The 19,532-nt window shown below is 36.3% G+C and overlaps 1 protein-coding gene across 1 annotated transcript in view; it reads right to left on the reverse strand.

The window, feature by feature from the left end:
* Positions 1–19,532, reverse strand: part of Psmd14 (proteasome 26S subunit, non-ATPase 14) — an 83,577-nt gene that overhangs the window by 31,580 nt on the left and 32,465 nt on the right. Inside the window, exons 4-5 of the mRNA XM_057755394.1 lie at positions 2,113–2,184; positions 1,773–1,892 (exon numbers count right to left, since the gene is read on the reverse strand). Of these exons, the coding sequence (XP_057611377.1) occupies positions 1,773–1,892; positions 2,113–2,184 (192 nt within the window). The remainder of the gene's footprint in view (positions 1–1,772; positions 1,893–2,112; positions 2,185–19,532) is intronic.

A 19,532-nucleotide genomic window follows, 5' to 3' on the forward strand; every position in this document is an offset into this window, starting at 1 on the left:
CCTCCAACCAAAGCAAAAAGCACACTGAATTCCAATAGAGAAGGCATACTGGAAAACAAGAATACACACTTTGATGCTGGGCTAAGATTATCTTTCTGGGGTTTTGTTTTCATTATTATAAAGAGGAGAAGATGAAGAGAAGTAAAGGAAGGCAAGGATGGGGGAGATGAGAGAGGGGATGGAATGAAGACACAGCCTCTACAGAAGAGTCTACTGACTCCTGAACTACTTTCTGACTCTATTACAGAGGGTGAATATAAGCATCAAAATCGCCTATCTTATACTGTCAGACAAACATTTACATGGAAATGTGATAATAATACATTGGAATCATTTATTATCCTGGTTATCTACACAGGGACTATTTAAAACAGAAATAAGTTCATTGTTATGTCTTTTTATATATTTTCATAGAAAAAGAAGCTATAATAGTAAGATTTCAATGTAAATATAAATTGTGGGTATTACGTGCTTCCATATCCAAAAGAACAAAAAGTATAATGATTATCTAGAAAGACAAAAGAATTCTAAATCAAGTTACCAAAACAAGCAAAAATTCCAACAACAAAAACCAAGATATAGTATAGATTTTCCTATTGTTTTGTATTATTTTCAAATCTTTTGCATGCTATAGCAACTAGTTCATAGAAATACTTGTTTCATGTGTGTATGTATGCATAGCATCATTTAAATGTGTATAATTTGTTTCTAGTATAAAAGGATCCTCAAACAGAGCAAGCATCTTCACCTGATATGCCTTGCCAGCCTTAACTAGAAAACTGCCACAGCAGAGGGAAGCCTCCATCCAAAACACAGAGAAAACACACAAGTGAGACTGCTAAGTGTCATGGTTTGAGAAGTAGGTAGAACTAACACTGATAATTTTTATCTGAGACGGTGTAATGCAGGATGGGATGGCTTCAAAGTGAATACTCAAGACAAGAATGATCCTGAGTTCCTCATCTCCTTCTTTCACCTCTCCAGTGCTGGGACTCAGGGCATTAAGCCACTATGTTGCCTTTTACTACTGGGTTTTTGTTTTTTTTTTTTTTCATATTTTCTTTAAATCCAACAGGGCACAGAGGCACACACCTTTAATCTCAGCACTCCAGTGCAGAGGCAGGAAGATCTCTGTCAGTTCAAGGATGGCCTATATTACATAAAGAATTCCAGGCTAGCAAGGACTATATGTTGAGACCCCTATTTCAAAACAAACCAAAACAGCCTAAATGCATCACTTTCTATAAAAATCGCCTTCAGTAAATAAAAGGCAGAGCAAAATTACCTCTATAAAGAAAACATTTTAAATCGTGTAGATTGCTTTAAAAAATCTACATTTTATTATTTAACATGTAAAAATCATTCACTTTCATACATAGCACATTAAAAAAAATCATAGATTTCAAAGCATTGGAAACCTCACAGGAGGATTAATATACACCCATTCAAATTTTATATAATAGTTTCTAAAAATTTTTGAGCAGATATTGAGAGTAATTAATATAACATCCTAATTTTATAACAACTAACTTTAAACCCAGCTTGTTTGGCTCATTAAAGGAAAGAATAAGGAAGTTAATACTAGCATTATTGAGTCCATAGTACAGTTAAAAGACTGATTTAATTCAACACAAGATAAAATTCATACTATTAGTCTTATGATTGCTGTTTCCTACTGCAAAGAAAAAACATAAAGAGAGGAACATCATTTTGAATTTAGAAAAAGAAAAGAAAAATGAAACAAGAAGCAGCCAACATAAAGAACTACTCACAGTTCCTGACTGTGGCATGGCAAACACATCAATCACTCTGACGGTGTAATCGTCAACAAATTCACCAAGCATGAGACCCATAACTTCCATAGGAACTCCAGCACGGCCATGTTTTAGCATCTGTAAAGAGGAAGAGGTACAGACACAAAGCACATCTATTTGAGATCTTTACTCACACACACCCATGCTGCCAAATAACCTAGTTTGCTTCTGTGAAAATAAAAGCCAATTTTATGGATGTACCCTAAATAATACTGATGCCTGAGGGAATTAAGGTGATAAATATGCCGAAGTAAAAGAGAGACTGCAAAAGAAGCAAGTAACTCTATTCCTTCCTTACCTTTAGCAATGCCAAGGAAGAGATATAGACTTGTTCTGCGGTGTCCACGGCAGGAGCATCTGTAGGTGGACCCTAGGAACAAGTTCATCAGTTACTATAACACACAGAATAGTGAAGTAATTAAAGTTACATGTGAAATAAACTTGATTATTTTAATAAACATTCTAGAAAAAAATCAAGTATTTTTTTATCCAATTACAATACAAATAATCATGAAGACATTTACAATTCTTAAGCATAAAGGTAACAGTCAAAACTCAGTACCCTGACTTTCCAATAGGCATAAAGTTAATTTCCACAGTGCTCATCTACCTTGGCTATAAAATAATTATTGTCAATTACTGCAATATTTGTTACCACTATATTACAATATAATATTAATATGAATGCCAAATCCTATTGGACTAGCTTGATAAACTAAAGGATCATAAAAAGAGCAAATTCGCAGCTTCAGCTGCAGACAGTATGCAGCTTAGGAATATGGGCTCACTTTGCAGTTGACAGAGTGGGAGGGAAGGCGGGAGAAGACTTCTGATCCCTAGGGGAAGAGCTGTGAGTGAACACACTCTGCATTGGCCTAATGTTGTTCCCTTCCCACACAAATCTAAAACAACCAGGTAAGGTCAGGTGGGCAGCAGGAAAATACCCCCAGTAACCAACCACTGCCTTTCATACACAACAGACTAATGATCCAAGTAAGCTTCTCCCAAAAAGAAACAAATCTCTGTAGGTTGTCAAAATGAGACTCATAGAGCAACTTTGGGGTCTTTGTACTTAAGGTTCCTTCACCCCAGAAGCCAGTAAATACAATTCCATGCCAAGCAGTACACATCATTAAAAAAAAAAGTCTGCCTTTCTTTCTTTAATATTGGGATGTGCAGAAGACAGTTTCAAACTGCTGTGACCTTTTCACCCTTCTACCATGTCAGAGATGCTAACCGCTCATCCTCGTTTGCGGTTATGCTTTTACTTCTGAAATTAAACAACTGCTTTACTCATACTCCACTAACAGTCTACGTGTTTTCTATCGATTTCTATCAGGGGCATTTAAAAATCTCACAATATTTGCTGGAACCATTAACTAGAACTATAGATGATTCCCAAGTCAAACTCTCCATTTATCGTCACTGAATGCAGCTTTGCTGATTCTTTAACTAGATTTTCAAAATGAAAATCAGCTGGGAAGCCAAAGCACTTTATGCTGAAGTTATAAAAGTTTTAATAATTTAAGTCCATTCACTTAGATAAGAAACTTAAGAAAGATTAAGAACTGGGGCTGGAGAGATGGCTCAGCGTTAAAAACACTACCTGCTCTTTCAGAGGACCCAGGCTTGAATTCCAGCAAGCCCATGATAGCTTACAAATGAGAACATTACTTCTCCTCTGGCCTCCACAGGCCCTGCACATACATATGTATAGGCAAAACATCTCTATACAAAAAATATAAAAAAATTAATAAAAAAATTTAAAGACATGAAGAAAAAGCGGAAGACTATATCAAGTCAGAGGTGGATACATTTGTGGAAGTTAGCCCTAATATGATAAATATCATATTCAAGTTACTTCTTGGACATAGAACAACTTTAAAAATTGTATGTGTGCTTCTTTTAACCCAATTTGGTAATGTCAACAAAAGTGGGGCTTTTTTTTTTTTAATTTTTATTTCATGTGCATTGGTGTTTTGAAATGGGTGTCAGGTGCCCCGCAGCTGGAGTTACAGACAGTTGTGAACTGCCATGTGGGTGCTGGAATTGACCCTTGGTCCTCTGGAAGAGCCATCAGTGCTCTGAACTAACCCCTGAGCCATCTCTCTAGTTAAAATGGCCTTTTTCAACTTGCCAGAAAATAATTATTAAGAAGAAAAAAGTGACCACATTTTCACCTAAATATATCACTAACAGAATTCAGAAACTATTTCGGTCATCAATGTAAGAAAACTGCCTTCACTGTATGTGTAGAGTATCTGGCACACAGCAAGAACTCAGTAATACTTCCTGAAGAAATGAATCAATAAAAATGGAAAAGAAAATCGACAGAACTAAAGACTTTCCAGCAGTTATCTGAGAGGAAGCAAGCACATGCAAAGGGAGAGAGTTTACTTTCTCTTACAACCTATTTTCTTAAGGTCCAGAATCACACTAACAGAAGCCCTGTGTTAGGAAAACCACGGCCCTTTTGGTATGAGTGCTGTCTGTAGGACTATCAGAGATATTTACTGTTTGCTCCACCTACCTCTCCAGAACTCCTCCCTATCCCAACAGGATCTCTACCTGCCCTCCTTTCCCTCTTGCTTCCCTTCCTCCAAAGTCTTGCTAATTGAACCAGGTTGGTTTCAAAGGCTTCAGCCTCTTGACCTCTCTCTCAGGTGTGGGCCATCTATTTTATCTCTGAATCATGTTAGCCAGAGAATAAAATTACTTGGCGTGGGGATGGGGTACTGGCAAGAAGTAGAGAGAGGTTGGTAGCAGTTAAATGTACAATGAGACAGAAAAAGGAAAGGGAAGAGAAACTGGGGTAAATAGGAGAGCGGTGAGCGTCTCATCTAGGCTGCAGCACACCTGTGTGTCCGTCTACACTCACCTGTGAGGAATAAAACGCAGTGAGGCAGTAAGGATGAGACCCCACTAAAGACCCTGAACAGAGTTCAGAGAGGGATGTAAAACCTTCAATAGCTAAATAACAAAGACTTAGCCTCAAGAGGGGAAAAAAGGGGAATTATAGAAATCTACACATAGTGTTTTTTTGGTAAACAGTTCTGTAGAGCAGCATACTGATAATTCAAAAAAAAAATCATCCAAAAATTGGAATAACAAAACCTCTGTCAGTAAATATGATTTTCTTTGTAATATAGTTTTGAAGACAAGATTTAAGAAGTTTCACAAGAAGGAATAGGGACAAAATAACATAAATGTATTGTAGGTTCCATACAGTGAATATAATATTATCTCTTATAAATGGAAAGGGATAGAGTTCAGTGGTGACTATTCTAGAAAGTAACTGCTTAAAAGTTAGAGCAGAGTTTATGAGCATCTTACCAAGTCAGGAGGGTAAAGGGAATGAACCACAGACTGGCTGTACAGCAATGGAAGAGCCAGGTGCTGGGGGTGCTCCAGCTTTGTGGACATTATTGTGGGACGCCGTGGAGAGACTTGCTTTTTCTAATTTTACAAACAGGTTTGTTTAGTGCTACAAGAGTCAGTGTACTGGACAGTAAAGTTTTACCTGCAGCCATTTAATTTCAAGTCTTTTAACACACACAATCAAAACACAAGAAAAATTAAAAAATACCAAATGATATAAGATGAAATAAACTGTTTATGAACAAATACAATGATGAACAATGTCTTGTGTTAAAAAGACACATGGACCTCCAAGTTGATTTAAAGTAGAAATTTGTTGCTAAAAAGTAATGATACAAAGACTTAGAAAATTAGCCAACAAAAAAACTGACTTAACTGAACAATTTAGGAGCAGACATGTTCAGATTTTGGAACATCTGCAGTCTAAACCAATTAAGCACCCAGAATTTAAAAATCCAAATTGCTACAAATCTCTCTCTCTCTCTCTTTTTTTTTTTTTTTTTTTTTTTGGAATGCACGTTACTGTGAAAGCCACAGTGGCTACTATGGTTTGTGATTCTTCACTGAAACAGAATAACACTGCATAATAGTAAATCATCTTTGCACTTCTAAAAATCAGTTAAGTAGTTTGCATTTACATTTTGCTTTTCAGATTAAAAGTGATACTAGCCCATTCCTCTTTGTTAAGATTATTAGGTTTTGACATCATTATAGGGAATTTATAGAATAATCTGGAAACTTTTAGTTATAAAGCTTTCCATTTATAGATCTGCTCTGTACGTACATTAAATTATCGAGCATTTAAAATTCAGTGAGTTCACTATTAAAACATTTGGCTTTGTAGCAACTTTTAGAGCTAGCTGCTGTAAATCTTTCAATCAATGTATTGATAAATACAGGTTATCTCCATCTTAAACCTAAATAGACTTCTATGCTATTTTGAACATTTCACTTGATTAGTTTTCCAAGTTGCCACCATAGAATGGAACATATTTTATTTTTCTTTTTATATTGCTTAATAGAAGCATTAAAAACTAAATTTGCTTCTCTATATCATGCTACAGTATTAACCAAGAGTATTAAAGAGCTACATTAAAAAAGAAAAAGCATGGCAAAAGCTTTTTAAAACTTTTTTTTTTATTTTATGTGCAACAGTGTTTGTTGTGCCTGCATGTATGTCTATGTGAGGGTATCAGATCTTGCAGTCACAGACAGCTGTGAGCTGCCATGTGGGTGCTAGGAATTGAACACTGGTCCTCTGAAAGAGCAGTCAGTGCTCTTAACCACTACACCATCTCTCCAACCCCTGCAAAAACTTTTCTAATAATGAATGTCTATATGAGCAGTAACATATCTGACATGTAAAAAGTAATTAATACACAATTTAAAATATAACCTAAGGCTACACAGAGAAACCCTGTCTTGAAAAACCAAAAAAAAAAAAAAATCTAAAATTTCTGAATACTAAAAAGTTAAAAAGGAAAATAGTCTGAAGATTAGTTGCCTCCTACTAGTTATGTCAAAAAAAGTCATTACAGAAACAAATTTTTAAAATTACTAAGCCCTCAGTAGAAACACAGGCAAAGAATATAAAAGCTAATTATATAAGAAACACAAAATGATATAAACATGAAAAGTGTTCAACCTCCTACCTGACCTTCTTTAATTAAAGCAATACCAATTAACACATTACGACTTTTTTCCCAACAAGACAAGTTTTACAGTGTCCACTTTTGGAAAGGGTAATGAAGGAAACACTGGCTGCACTGGTGGTGATATGAACTGGTGTAATCCATCAAGAGCAGCTGAACAATGTATAGCAACAGCATTAGGGCTGTACAAACTTTGTGACCTATTTCTTCACTCCTAGAAATTATTTGAGTAAATAAACAAAGATGTTTGCAGGAACTAGAATGTTCATAGCTGTCTTTAAATAATGCAAATAAACCCAAGAACTTAACCTACAATTAAAGAACATAGCTGAAGCCTTATCCTCTGATAGCTTTAGTCATCTTAAACAGCAATAAGCACACACTTAAAGCAAGTATCTTAATCTGTGCTCTAGGAACAGGGTTTCTCTATGTAGCTCTACCTGTCTTGGAACTCACTGCGTAGACCAGGCTAGCCTCGCAATCACAGAGATCCCCCCTGCCTCTGCCCCCGGAGTGCTGTGGCTTAAAGGAATGTGACATCAAATCCAACTATCAGAGATGTTTTAATTAAGAATCCTGAAAGAAGCCTCCCTTAAAGTGGAAGGAAGAGAGGGAGGCAGGCAGGCAGGCAACAGGAGAAAAGGGTAATGCATATGGAACTACCATGATTATGAGAATCACTCCACAAAATATAAGCATATCAAATCATCACATATAACTTAAGACCATACAATTTTGTCAACTATAGCTCAATAAATATGAGGTAACAAAAAGGAAAGCTACAAGGAGTGTAGCCACCAAACACACTGGCATGGAGGCCGATTTTCCAGGGCTTTGGTGGAAGGGAAAGCTAACTAGCCATCAATCCAGTCCGCAAAGCGAACAGGTAGGCTTAAGTGTTTACTAGTGTAAAGTATTTTTAAGCACTAAAGGATGGAGATTTTTGGCCAGTCCTTGACTTTTAAGTAAGAGATTCCACAATTAAAAAATAATTTACTCTCAAAATCTACAGCATCACAGGACAGGAGCATGAGAAAAGTCATGACAAACTATGAAAAGTGTGAGGACATTTAGTAAAAACAAAACACTCTTTAAATACCTGAAAAAAAAAACCTGAGAGAATACAACTGTTAGACTAATAGTTCTGAACGCACAAACTCTGAACTGGTCCTGTCTGTATCACTTGGAAACTTGTCAACAACACACATTTCTTACACAGCCCAGAAATTAGGGTTCTAAGGAAGCTAAGTGCTGATGAAGCTTGAGGACCACTGACTTTAGACTACATTTGTACAGACCTACAAGTCAATGGAAAAAATTATCCAAGCTAGTAGACTGGGGTTCACCATGAGAAAAATCTTGTGATAGCCCAAGATACATAGAAAATGGATTTTCTTTCTGTAACTAGAATTAATCAAGTATGACTATTCAGATTAAACATTTGATGGCTGAATAGATCAAACAATACAGTAAATTCTCTAACTATTATTAGGGTAAATGTACACTAAACAACATACAATAATGAAAGGATCTTCTTTCTGGTGCTTCATCAACACAACCTCAAAATTATGAGCTTCTACACTGTGCCAACTCTTCCTGTGCTCTCTAGGACAACTACTTTACCAGCACATTCAGAATGCAAAGCACGTTTTAGAAGTTAAACGTCAATGTCAAGGTTCTTTAACAACTTCTCCAAAAACTGAAAGCACTAGAATTTAGTAAAGAGATAATCTAAGCAAGCAAAAAACTAAAAAAAATAAAATAAAAAAAAAAAAAATCTAGTGCCAACAAAGACCAGCCTGTATTTCACACAATTCCACTCAAAATAAACACACACCTATCTAGCAGGTCCGTAACGTAAGAACATCTGAATGTTTTCTAAGGATAAGTGTTAAAACTTAAAGGGATGCTCCTATCTAACCCCAGAACCTGCCAGGCATGGCAGCACACACCTACAGTTCCAGAGCTCAGGAAGCTGAGGCAGGAGGACTGATGCACATGTGAGGCCAACCCGGCTACACGGGAGGTGCCATGGGGTACATAGCAAGACCACGTCTTAAAGCAGACAAACAGACAAATAAATTAGAATATGACTTAACAGTTATATAATTCTGGAACTCCATGAATTAGGTATGTATATCCCTCACAAAGATCAGAAACTGAAAAGCTTTTGTTACTAAATCTGCAGTACTCAATTCCTCCTGGGCACTTTGAAATTACTTAAATCTGAATGTTTAAAGTTTGTTTTAAAAGTGGAGGCAAGAGATATACATCTTAAGCTGAAAGAAATATATGCGTCAACAACCTAAACTGTAGAATAACTGATCCACAGGAAATGGAGCTAGCCTCATTCAGACATCAGCAACTACCCACCAATGATGTAAAACAATGCACTCTACAACAGGACGAAGCTCACCTTTGTACAAGTAAAACAGAAAAAGTCAAACATGTCTACAAATATTAAATATAGCTAAATTAAATGAAAGGTGGGTTTTCTGTTTTGTCTGGTGTTCTCCTCATTTAGAAGGTTAAAAATCTGATCCAGCATTAAAAAAAAAGCTGTGACTTTTACTTGGGTAGCCCTTGTTGACGAAAAGTGCTAAAAAAAAATTTTTAAAGGCATTTGCTGCTATAACAGCATAAAAACCATAGCCTTGAAGTGTTACCTACTCAGGCCTTTTAACAAATTTGTTAACACTATTAGTTATATTACTCCACCTTTCTCTTAGTGTGAACTGGTATCAATTATTTAGCCAATTTTATTAAGTTATTAAAATACCTGCTGATTAATCATGAACCAAAGTGTCACATAAAAGAAATGTAAAATAAATAGTATCAGTGAATTGAAACAACCCCCTAATATCTAAGAATATAAATTTACTTTGGGAAATGACATGAAACATTTTTAGTATTAAAATGTTACAGACTTATGTTTCATTATAACCGTTTAAGGTGTATACTTGGTCTTGAATTTTAGAATTATCTTTAAATCTGTTAAAATGTATGTTTTTTTTTAAAAAAAGGAGGAGACTTTATTAACAAATGAAGGTGATTGTATTTTAATACAAAACAAGTGTACAATATGCTAAGCAGTTGACAGAAAATATCTTTAACATTTATAGACCTCAATTCTATTATAAAATTCATAAATTTAGTGAAACTACCACCATCAGTTTTGTCAATTAAACCGTCTTAAAAACAAAATTATAAAATAATAAATGAATCAAAACCTATACAATTAACTACCACTGTATTGTTTATCCCTTCTTACCAAGCAAGGTAAGAGAGAACCTTTTACTACTTTAATCTTTGCGTATTAAACAACGACTGTGAAAACAAGCTGCATGGAAGCTACCTCCGCGGCCCAGCATCCCTGACTAGCGGAGCACCCTGATCTGGGAGGTGTTAATTGGCAATAGGAGAGCAAGTCAGAAGCCTGTTCCCCACTGTCCTAACCCAGCAAGGCTAGGTCATTAAAGTGGAAATGAATTCTTTCATGTGGACTTAACCCTTTCACTACATGGTTTCAGCTGCTTTCTCTCAATTAATTTTTTAAAAACTTGTTACTTTTTAGAGTTAAAATTGTTCCAAAAGAGGGGGGAGGAGTCCTCTGGCTGACAGTTCCAGTGACTGCATTATTCAGAAAAGAACACAGCAAGTTAATTGCAATGTAATACTGCAACTCTCTCCAGATAAACATACAAACTAATTGTATTTGCTTAACACCAGAACAAAAATCTAGCATACAGTGTTTAGAAATAGCTCAGAACCATTTTAGTCACAAGAAATTTCATTTAACATTTCAGGCTTAAGAATCCAACAACTATACAATTTATCACCTTAACATTAAGATAAACTGACAGCATTTTTTTTAGTTTTAATGTACATACAAAATTCTCAATATAAAAATGCTTTGAAGCATAGGAGTTAATACACCTTTCTAATTATGTTTCATTATTCTGATAAGGTGCAGTCACAGCATATCCTGATGACTAGTTGCCAAAAAAAGCCAAAATTCCTTTTATGGCATGATCTCAGGTTTCCAGATGGCACATTAATTCTTTTTTAAAAAAGAGAGAGAAACAAAAAAGGGAAGAAAATAAGAATGGAAATGTCAAAATAATGATGCATTGCTTTTCAAATGCCACATTTATAAATACTAATATTCCCTATATTTTACTTCAGGAATAAAAAATATATAGACAAGATAGTAAATACTATAAAGATTAATGTACCTATGCTATATCTTGAATCTGAATAATCTTGAAAGCACTGACTTTAATAAAAACATTATAAGTCGAGAAGTAAACATCTGAAACTTATACCTTATATCTGACACTAAATATTTGTGATAAATAGATAAATAATTACCAATATGATGATGGAGATATAATTTTACTCACTGTTGAAATACCACTGGACTCCTGAGGAACTATACTAAAAAAATGTGCTTATTCATTAGAAGCTAAAAATGATGGAAAACACAATGGTTCAAGGATGCACAAGCTAGGGAATCCAGCATATTCCTATACAATATTCTTTTCTCCCTTTGCACCTCCTCTCAAGCCCTCTAATTATCTGACAAACCCAGTTCTGCTTAGAAAACTTTCCCATCCTAAGCTTACTGAGCTTCTCCAACACAACAAACTAAGTTTCACCTTAAGAGCCAATAATTTAAAACTATAAAAATTTCAGTGGGAACAGGCACTGAGGTGAAAGTAAGTTATCAGGAGAGACACGGAGACGACAGCATGCCCCAGTAATAAAGAGATTTGACCAAAGTAGCATAAGAACTGGTGGCCCAGTGTCTGGTGCACAACTCTGACATTTCTTTCCCTCTAAGACCACCCTTTGACAGTCATTTTAAAACAATTTTCACCTACTTAAAAATATGTGTGTGTGTAAAATATGTCATGAATATCAATCAGAATGACATCTATAAACTCTATCTTACCAGAACAGACTAAATGCCTTCACTCTGTGTAACTACTACTATCAGCCACATGACAGGAAAGAACCAGTACAACAACTGACTACTTTTAAAAGTTCAAACTTTTGAACCTAAAAATAACTGTAAGCATTTGGGAACAGCAAATTATGTTGTCTTTTATAACTCAAATAGGGGATCAGGAAGGGCAGAATCTGGAATTCCCTACAACACAAATACTCAAACATCAAACTGTTCCATAACAGACACCGCAACTAGTTAACAGGTCTCCACACTCACATTTAAATTTTCCTCTTCATTTATTTGTGTGTGTGTGTGTGTGTGTGTGTGTGTGTGAATGAGCAAGCCTGCACATACAGAACTCAGAGGACAACTTTCAGTATAAGTTCTCTCCTTCCACCACGGGCTTCAAGGATCAAATTCATAGTCAAGCTATGAGCTGAGCCATTTTGCTGGTTGGGCTCCATTTAAAAAATACTGTTCAACTAGTATTGCTTATTTTAAGTGCTTCAGTTACAAAATATAAACAAAATTAGTTGCAAATGATCATTTTGTGAAGCATTTAAAACTCATTAGTTCAACTCCTAGTCACTCTTGGCGATCTTATCACTTATGCACACATCTATACATGGATACGGACGGACGGACACACACACACACACACAGACTGCATGCTCTTATTTATTCATTCAATAATCACGGCTTAGGAAGCCTTCTGCCATGTGTAACTACAAAAAGGTAGGCAATTCTACGCCTTTAAAAAAGTTTACAAAGTAGAAAGGCACCCAAGAAAAATAAAACTGTAGCACAGTAGAACAAGAACAAAAATAAGAGAGAGTACCTAAATCATAATAACCAATTTGATACATCTTCCCTTGTGCTAAGAAGTGAATATGCAAGCCTTTCCCAAGTGGGGAAGGAACAGAAGGGAGCAAAGCAAAAGCAAGCAATACACTAACACTAAGAGGCACAGACACGTAACAGCGACTATCCTATGCATTAGAGGTCAGAGAGTTCCAAACAGTATGGGCTGACAAAACTGCAGAAACTTAGATGTCAAACATAATTCTGCTTCAATTTGAATGGATGTTTTTCTAAAGAACGTTTAAAAAGGGGAGACCTTTTGGGACTGGCAGTAATGGCTCAGTCAACACAGTGCTTGCTCTGTGAACACAAGAGCACACAAACTCTGTGATCCCCAGCACCCATGTAAAAAGCTAGGCATGGTAGGTTATGGTGGAGAGTGTAATCCCAGCACCCAGGAAGCAGAAATAGAGGATCCTTAGGGCTCACTGACCAGTCAGTAGAGCCAAATTGGTGAGCTCCAGGCCAGGATGCAAGACTATTTCAAAAAAGTGGATGGCAATTCTGAGAAGAACACCCAAAGTTACCCCCTTGCCTTTACTCACACATGCACACACAGGGAGACCTTTTGGGCTGGAGAGATGGCTCAGTAAGTACCTGAGCTTAGTCTCTGAAACCTATATGGAGAAAAAAAGAACCAACTCCTGCAAACTGTCCTTTGATCTCCATAAATGTGCCATGGTACAAGTATGCATGTGCGCACATGCATGCACGTGCACACACATACACACACACATATAAGTAAAAAAGATAGAAATTAAGGTAAACGTACTTGTACGTTGCATTATGAGAAAAGTTATTTAAGTTATTAAGTTATTTATTAATATAGATCAACTAATGTAAAATTGGCTGACACCCATGAAAGAGTTTCTTACTCAAAGGATATGTTTTCCCATACAAAAACTATGTCTTAGAACATATTGTGAAATTAATGTGTATGGAATGTGTATAAAGATTGCACCTGTTTTGTCTCAAGTCTGGGTTTTCCTTTAACATACTATCCCCAGAAGTAATATTCTTTCAGCACATACTATAAGAAGCTGATTATCAAACATCCAAGCAATGGGCACCACTGGAAGGGGAGGCAGAGTTCAAGACTGAATTAGTTGCATCACTGATCAAAGGAGCTGAAGGTTAAGAGGATGTTACTGTGATCAGCTGTTAGAAACAGCAGCCACAAGTGCCACGCCCTGAAGGTGTTTAAACGAATACTGAACCTTGCCTGTCTATGTGCAGTTTTTGCTTTCTATTTTAAAAAATGTTATTTATCTCATCTAATGAAAGAAAAAGACAAAAGAACAACATGTAAGAAACAAGTGAATGTGGGCATGGGCATCAATATATATATATATATATATATATATATATATATATATACACACACACACACACACACACACACACACACACACAGACTTAGAAAACCTGTGTGACAGACAGTATGACAAGCACTAGATATGTATATGATAAACTAATTAGATGTAGTGCTAATTCTTAAAATGTAGTGTCTCCAAAACTACATATTATATTTATACACAAATATAAAAATGAATATATAACACAGGTTTGGGGCCAAAATGACAGGAAACATGGTAAGCTTTAGGAATAATAAAAGCAAAGCAAGGCCTGGTGTTCAAAGAGCCTCTCCAGAAACGAGTACTGAACACGTGAGGGGTTCTTAGCCTGCTAGTATTTCAAAATTGCATGTCACTTAAAATAACTCTGATGCCTGGGCCCAGCCTGAAGTTCTGATATAACTGCTCTCGGGAGGGGTTCAGGCATTTTTTTTTCCTTTTTCTGAGACAGGGTATGTAGCCCTGGCTGTCCTGGAACTTACTAAGTACACCAGACCAACCTAGAATTCACATAGATCCATCTGCCTCTGTTTAACAAGTGCTGAGGTTATTTGCAAGTGCTGGGCTTAAAGGTTTGTACCACTACACCATACCCAGCAAGTTTTATTGTTGTTGTTGTTTTAAGACCAAGAGATTCCTGGTAAAAGACCACTGACCTAAACTTACAAAGCAAAGGACTACACTATACGATTAATAAAAACCATTGGAGCAAGTTTGCCCAGGTAGCTGTCGTGAAATTTCAGAGGTTTAGAGCCAATTTCCAAACATATCAAATTCTATATTGTTGCAGACTTATTGTAATTTTACCTCAGTGAGACATAGTTTACAAAATATCACAGAAGGGCTGGAGAGATGGCTCAGAGGTTAAGAGCATTGCCTCCTCTTCCAAAGGTCCTGAGTTCAATTCCCAGCAACCACATGGTGGCTCACAACCATCTGTAATGGGATCTGATGCCCTCTTCTGGCCTGCAGCATACACACAGACAGAATATTGTATACATAATAAATAAATATTAAAAAAATTACTTAAAAAAATATCACAGAAGTACAAATTAGGATGAATTACGTGTGGCAATTCTTGCTATGTATAAAATACTCCTAGGTCTCTTGGGCACATAAAAGTATCAGACTCCTCTGACCTCTTGTAGTTAGCTGTAAACAAGTAACTGGCTTTAACCAACTGAAAGAGAAGCAGAAATGACCTGACCTGTATTGTGCTCAAACTTTCAAACAGTGCTAATGCTGTTTATTACCTGGCATCTTAGAGTAATGAGAATACCAGAACAGAAAATCCAGCTGAACCATCACAAAGTGTGGCTCAAAGAAAACTTTTCATGCTGAGCCCCTAAGGTTTAGTTGTTTCTAACTCATGACCTGGCACACTGAAATAACAACTAACTTCTGGGGGAAGAGAAAAAAGGTCATTTTTAAAAACTAGGAGAAAAATAAGGAGCAAATAATAATGAAAGCAAAAAAAAAAAAGAAGAAGAAAAGGGAGAATTTAGAAAGTATCTCACAGCTCACAGGCCAACAAGGGATGACCAAAATAGCATGGGGCACTAAAGTAATTTGAATAGTGTAGCATAAAATGGCTACTTTAAAATATAAGGCACTTGCAAAGAGAGCTCGAACTGTAAAACACAAAAAACCCCATGAGTCAAATACATAAGCAGTCCTTTCCAGCCTAGCTAAGGGAGAAGACCACTCGGCCTCACAGTGCTCTCCGCTGCTCATCATCTTAAGCCCCAGAAGAACTCTGGTCACACACACATCCCACCCCCAGCCCAACAACAAAGGACTCCCAGACCTTTCTCCATGCACGAGGATCACTGTATCTTAGCCAGAGTGGTATTACTTTTATTCAACACTGAAGACAAATGACAACAGCAAAGACAAAACAAGATTTAAACACAACTAATGTTTAAACCCAGGAGAAAAGTCAGCTGCACACTGATTTAAAGGGTTCTTGCGTTTCTGATGGTAGGAGGTTTGCTGACATAGACTGGTGGTGAGAAGCACGGATAACAGCTAGCCTTCCAAATGAACAATGGCTGGACTAGGAAGAAGTGCATCAAAACAGTTTGAGCACACTGGAGGATTGCTTGTCTGGGACAGAAAAAATGGAGAGGTACAATATGGTTGCAGGTGGGGATTGACCAGTTAGGAAATACCAAAATCTATTATGAAAGGCATGAAATACCTGTAGGCTGGATCTCAAAACTCAAGAATCTGAGTACTTGCCAAACATGCAACTTACTACAAACATATTGATGTAGACATGAAGCCCATTTTTATCTCCTAAGAATTTTTGTTCACTCTTACCAGAAATTACCTAAGATCCCCAACTTGTGCTAAGGAAAATACAAGACTGTTCAAAAATATAAAAAGCAATCAATATTTCCTGAAAATTAAACATCATAGCATCTACTATAATAGAATGACCATATTAAAGTGCATGATAATAAGTTCCATTTTAATTTCTGATAAATATTTTTAATAAGTATACCCTTTGCAGCAATTAGAACACACCCGTATTTTAAAAAAAAAAAATTAGATGAAGAGTAACAATATATGCCTTTAACCCCAGCACCTGGAGGAGAGGAGTAGGCAGAGGCAGGCAGATCTCTGAGACAGAGGCCAGCCTAGTTTATCAGTGAGTTCCAGGGCAAGGATAACACAGTGAGAGAGACCCTGTCTCAAATTAATTATTACTTGAAAATCACAGTTAACCGGGAACCTAGTATTTTTATTTGCTAAATTTAGCAAGTTTATCCCCAAGTAACTCTAAGTACTTTGTTCTAAGGCTCTTGTTTTCCCTAGCTTAAGCCAGAGGCAACTTTATATCAGCATACATACCAACACCTTTCTCAAAATTTGTTAATTCTTTGTCTTGAAAGAAGAAACACACCTTTAATCTCAGCACTCTAGAGGCAAGTGGGTCTTTGTGAGTTCAAGGCCAGCCTGGTCTATGTAATGAGTTCCAGGACACTTGGGTTATGTAGAGAGACTCTATCTCAAGGACAGACAGACAGACACAGATGAGAAAGAGAGAGAGAGAGAGAGAGAGAGAGAGAGAGAGAGGAGAGAGAGAGAGAGAAAGATAGGAAACAACAGCTTTAACATTAAAGCAACTTCACAAGGCTCAGGTTCACACCCATAATTCAAATTAAATTTATATTTCACTGGTAAAATTTACACTTGTTATAAACCAGTATTTACATTGAAATAGCATCTCTCCAAACATTAAAAATAAATAAACAAACAAAAACATTCACTAACTGCAAATACATCTTTTATTTTAAGGAAGAAATGTTCATATTTCAGAGCATGCCACCAATATAGCCTGCTGGGCTCTCAGATCCCAACTGTAGCCTGGCTAACTTTTGTACTTTAACTGTGCAAGGTTTCTTCCCCCTTTCTACAATGTAGGTACATATCATGAATTCTCCATGACACCAAACACTCACCTGTAACTTTACACAGATCTGAGAGGTGCTTTACATGCTTTTATTGATCGAGTCAACAATTTCAGAGAAGCTAGATAAACTGGGAGAATTCCACACTGAAGGAAAATTATTAAACATACACCTCAAATGATGTTCAGTAAATAATTCTTTAAAGTCTGTGAGTAAATACACTTTAGCTTTTATTTTGATGCACTATCTCATCCAAACATTAGGATGCTTTTGTGAGCCAGGCACACATGAAGACAATCCTTAGCTTGTGTGCTCTCCATTAAGAATTTCAGGTCCACACAAAAGAATAAGTATATTCAAAAATAAGATAAATAAGAAACTAGAGAGAAAAGTACTACATAGCAAACCAAAGAGGCAGCAGACTGAGCATAGGGGTCATTTACCTAAGATAATGTGGTCTTTCCTAGGCCCAAGTAAAAAGCCGCCTCTAGGAAAGCAGCCAACAAGGTGGCAGCAGAAAGAAAGGGGCTAAGTGGCAACACCCATCCGCACCGTGAACAACACATCCACATGCAGATTTAGCCAAGTTCTTTCCTTTGTTTCTTGTAAAATTTATTATAAAATATAAGGAATTAAAAACATTACTTCTGTAATAAATCATTATCCAGCTTACAAAATAAAAAACAAATCACTACTGCAGCTGTATTCTTCTCCCTTGACTATCAGCAGCCACTGCACACCCAGATGTAGCAATTATTCTAATCTGCTGATTAGAGAACTTTAAAAAAAAAAATTGGGGGAGGGTTCCTTATTTTGTTTTGTTTGGCCATCGACGACATGCCCAGGCTGGCCTCAAACTCTTTATCCTCCTGCCTCAACTTCACAAGTGCTGGAATTACAGGCATGCCCCAATTTATCTGGCTTTATCATGTACTTCTTTATTGTATACAGGTGATACAGCATTAAAATTGTTTACTTCATCATTCATTTAGAATACATAATTTCTCAACTTGTTTTTCCTTTATTATATCAGTATAAATTAATCACACAAATATGTAAAAATCATTCATGCATTTTTACTACACAATAATCCTACTATTAAACACAACCATGTATACCTTCTGCTGCTGCTGAGACAATTAGGTTCAGTTTGTTTATGTCTTTGTTTACTATGATTAAAAATGGCTCAGCAAACTACAAGCTGTGGGACGAACTAGCTATTTGGTTTTCTTTTTCCCGTTCTCCCCTTCTCTATTACAGTTCACTGTTCAGTCCAGGTATGCTTCAAATTTGCTAGACTCCTGTTTTGTTCTCCAGAGTACATAGATTACAGGTATGTGCCATCGGGGCCAGCTCCTGAATTTTTCATTATTTTAAAATGTACTGGGGATTGATTGATATAGGATCTCACCTATGCATGTGAAAAATTAAGATTACAAAAACTAATGCACAACTAAACAATTGGAAACATATCAATGACTTAATGACCATAATACTTACAATAAGTGTTCCACAAACTCTGCTAAAGGAAACTCTAAATGTTGTTCCGAGGAAAATAGGTTTCAAATGTCAATGGGAACGGATCAATCTGTTTCTACTATCAGTACTCTCTATCACACATTAAAATCTTGCCCTGTGCATCAAATTTTAATTACACACATAAACATATATGCCTCAATCTCACTTTGTTTATTCCTACCTCTAAGGAAAAAAAATTAGCATTTTCTGTTAAACTGAATTCAATTAACTGTTCAATTTAGGCGGATTCTCTTATAAACTACACAGTAGTCTAACACCCATTTCTCTGAAGCTCAAACAGAAGACTCCTAGAACAGTAATAATTCTCAAGCCGTGGATCACTGCTCCTTTACAGACTGAATGCCCCTTTCCCTCGAGTCGCCTAAGACCTCCAGAAAACACAAGATATTTGCATTACATTTCACAACAACAGTAAAATTACAGTTATGAAGTAGCAACAAAAAATGTCATGGTTGGTGTCACCACAACATGAAGAACTGTACTGAAGGATTGTAGCTTAAGAAGGGTCGAGAAATATTGTTCTAGAACATCTATTCCAACATCAGTCTTTCCCACTAAAAAGTAAA

The sequence above is a fragment of the Chionomys nivalis genome, chromosome 22 (genome assembly GCF_950005125.1).
Source record: "Chionomys nivalis chromosome 22, mChiNiv1.1, whole genome shotgun sequence".
Taxonomy (NCBI): domain Eukaryota; kingdom Metazoa; phylum Chordata; class Mammalia; order Rodentia; family Cricetidae; genus Chionomys; species Chionomys nivalis.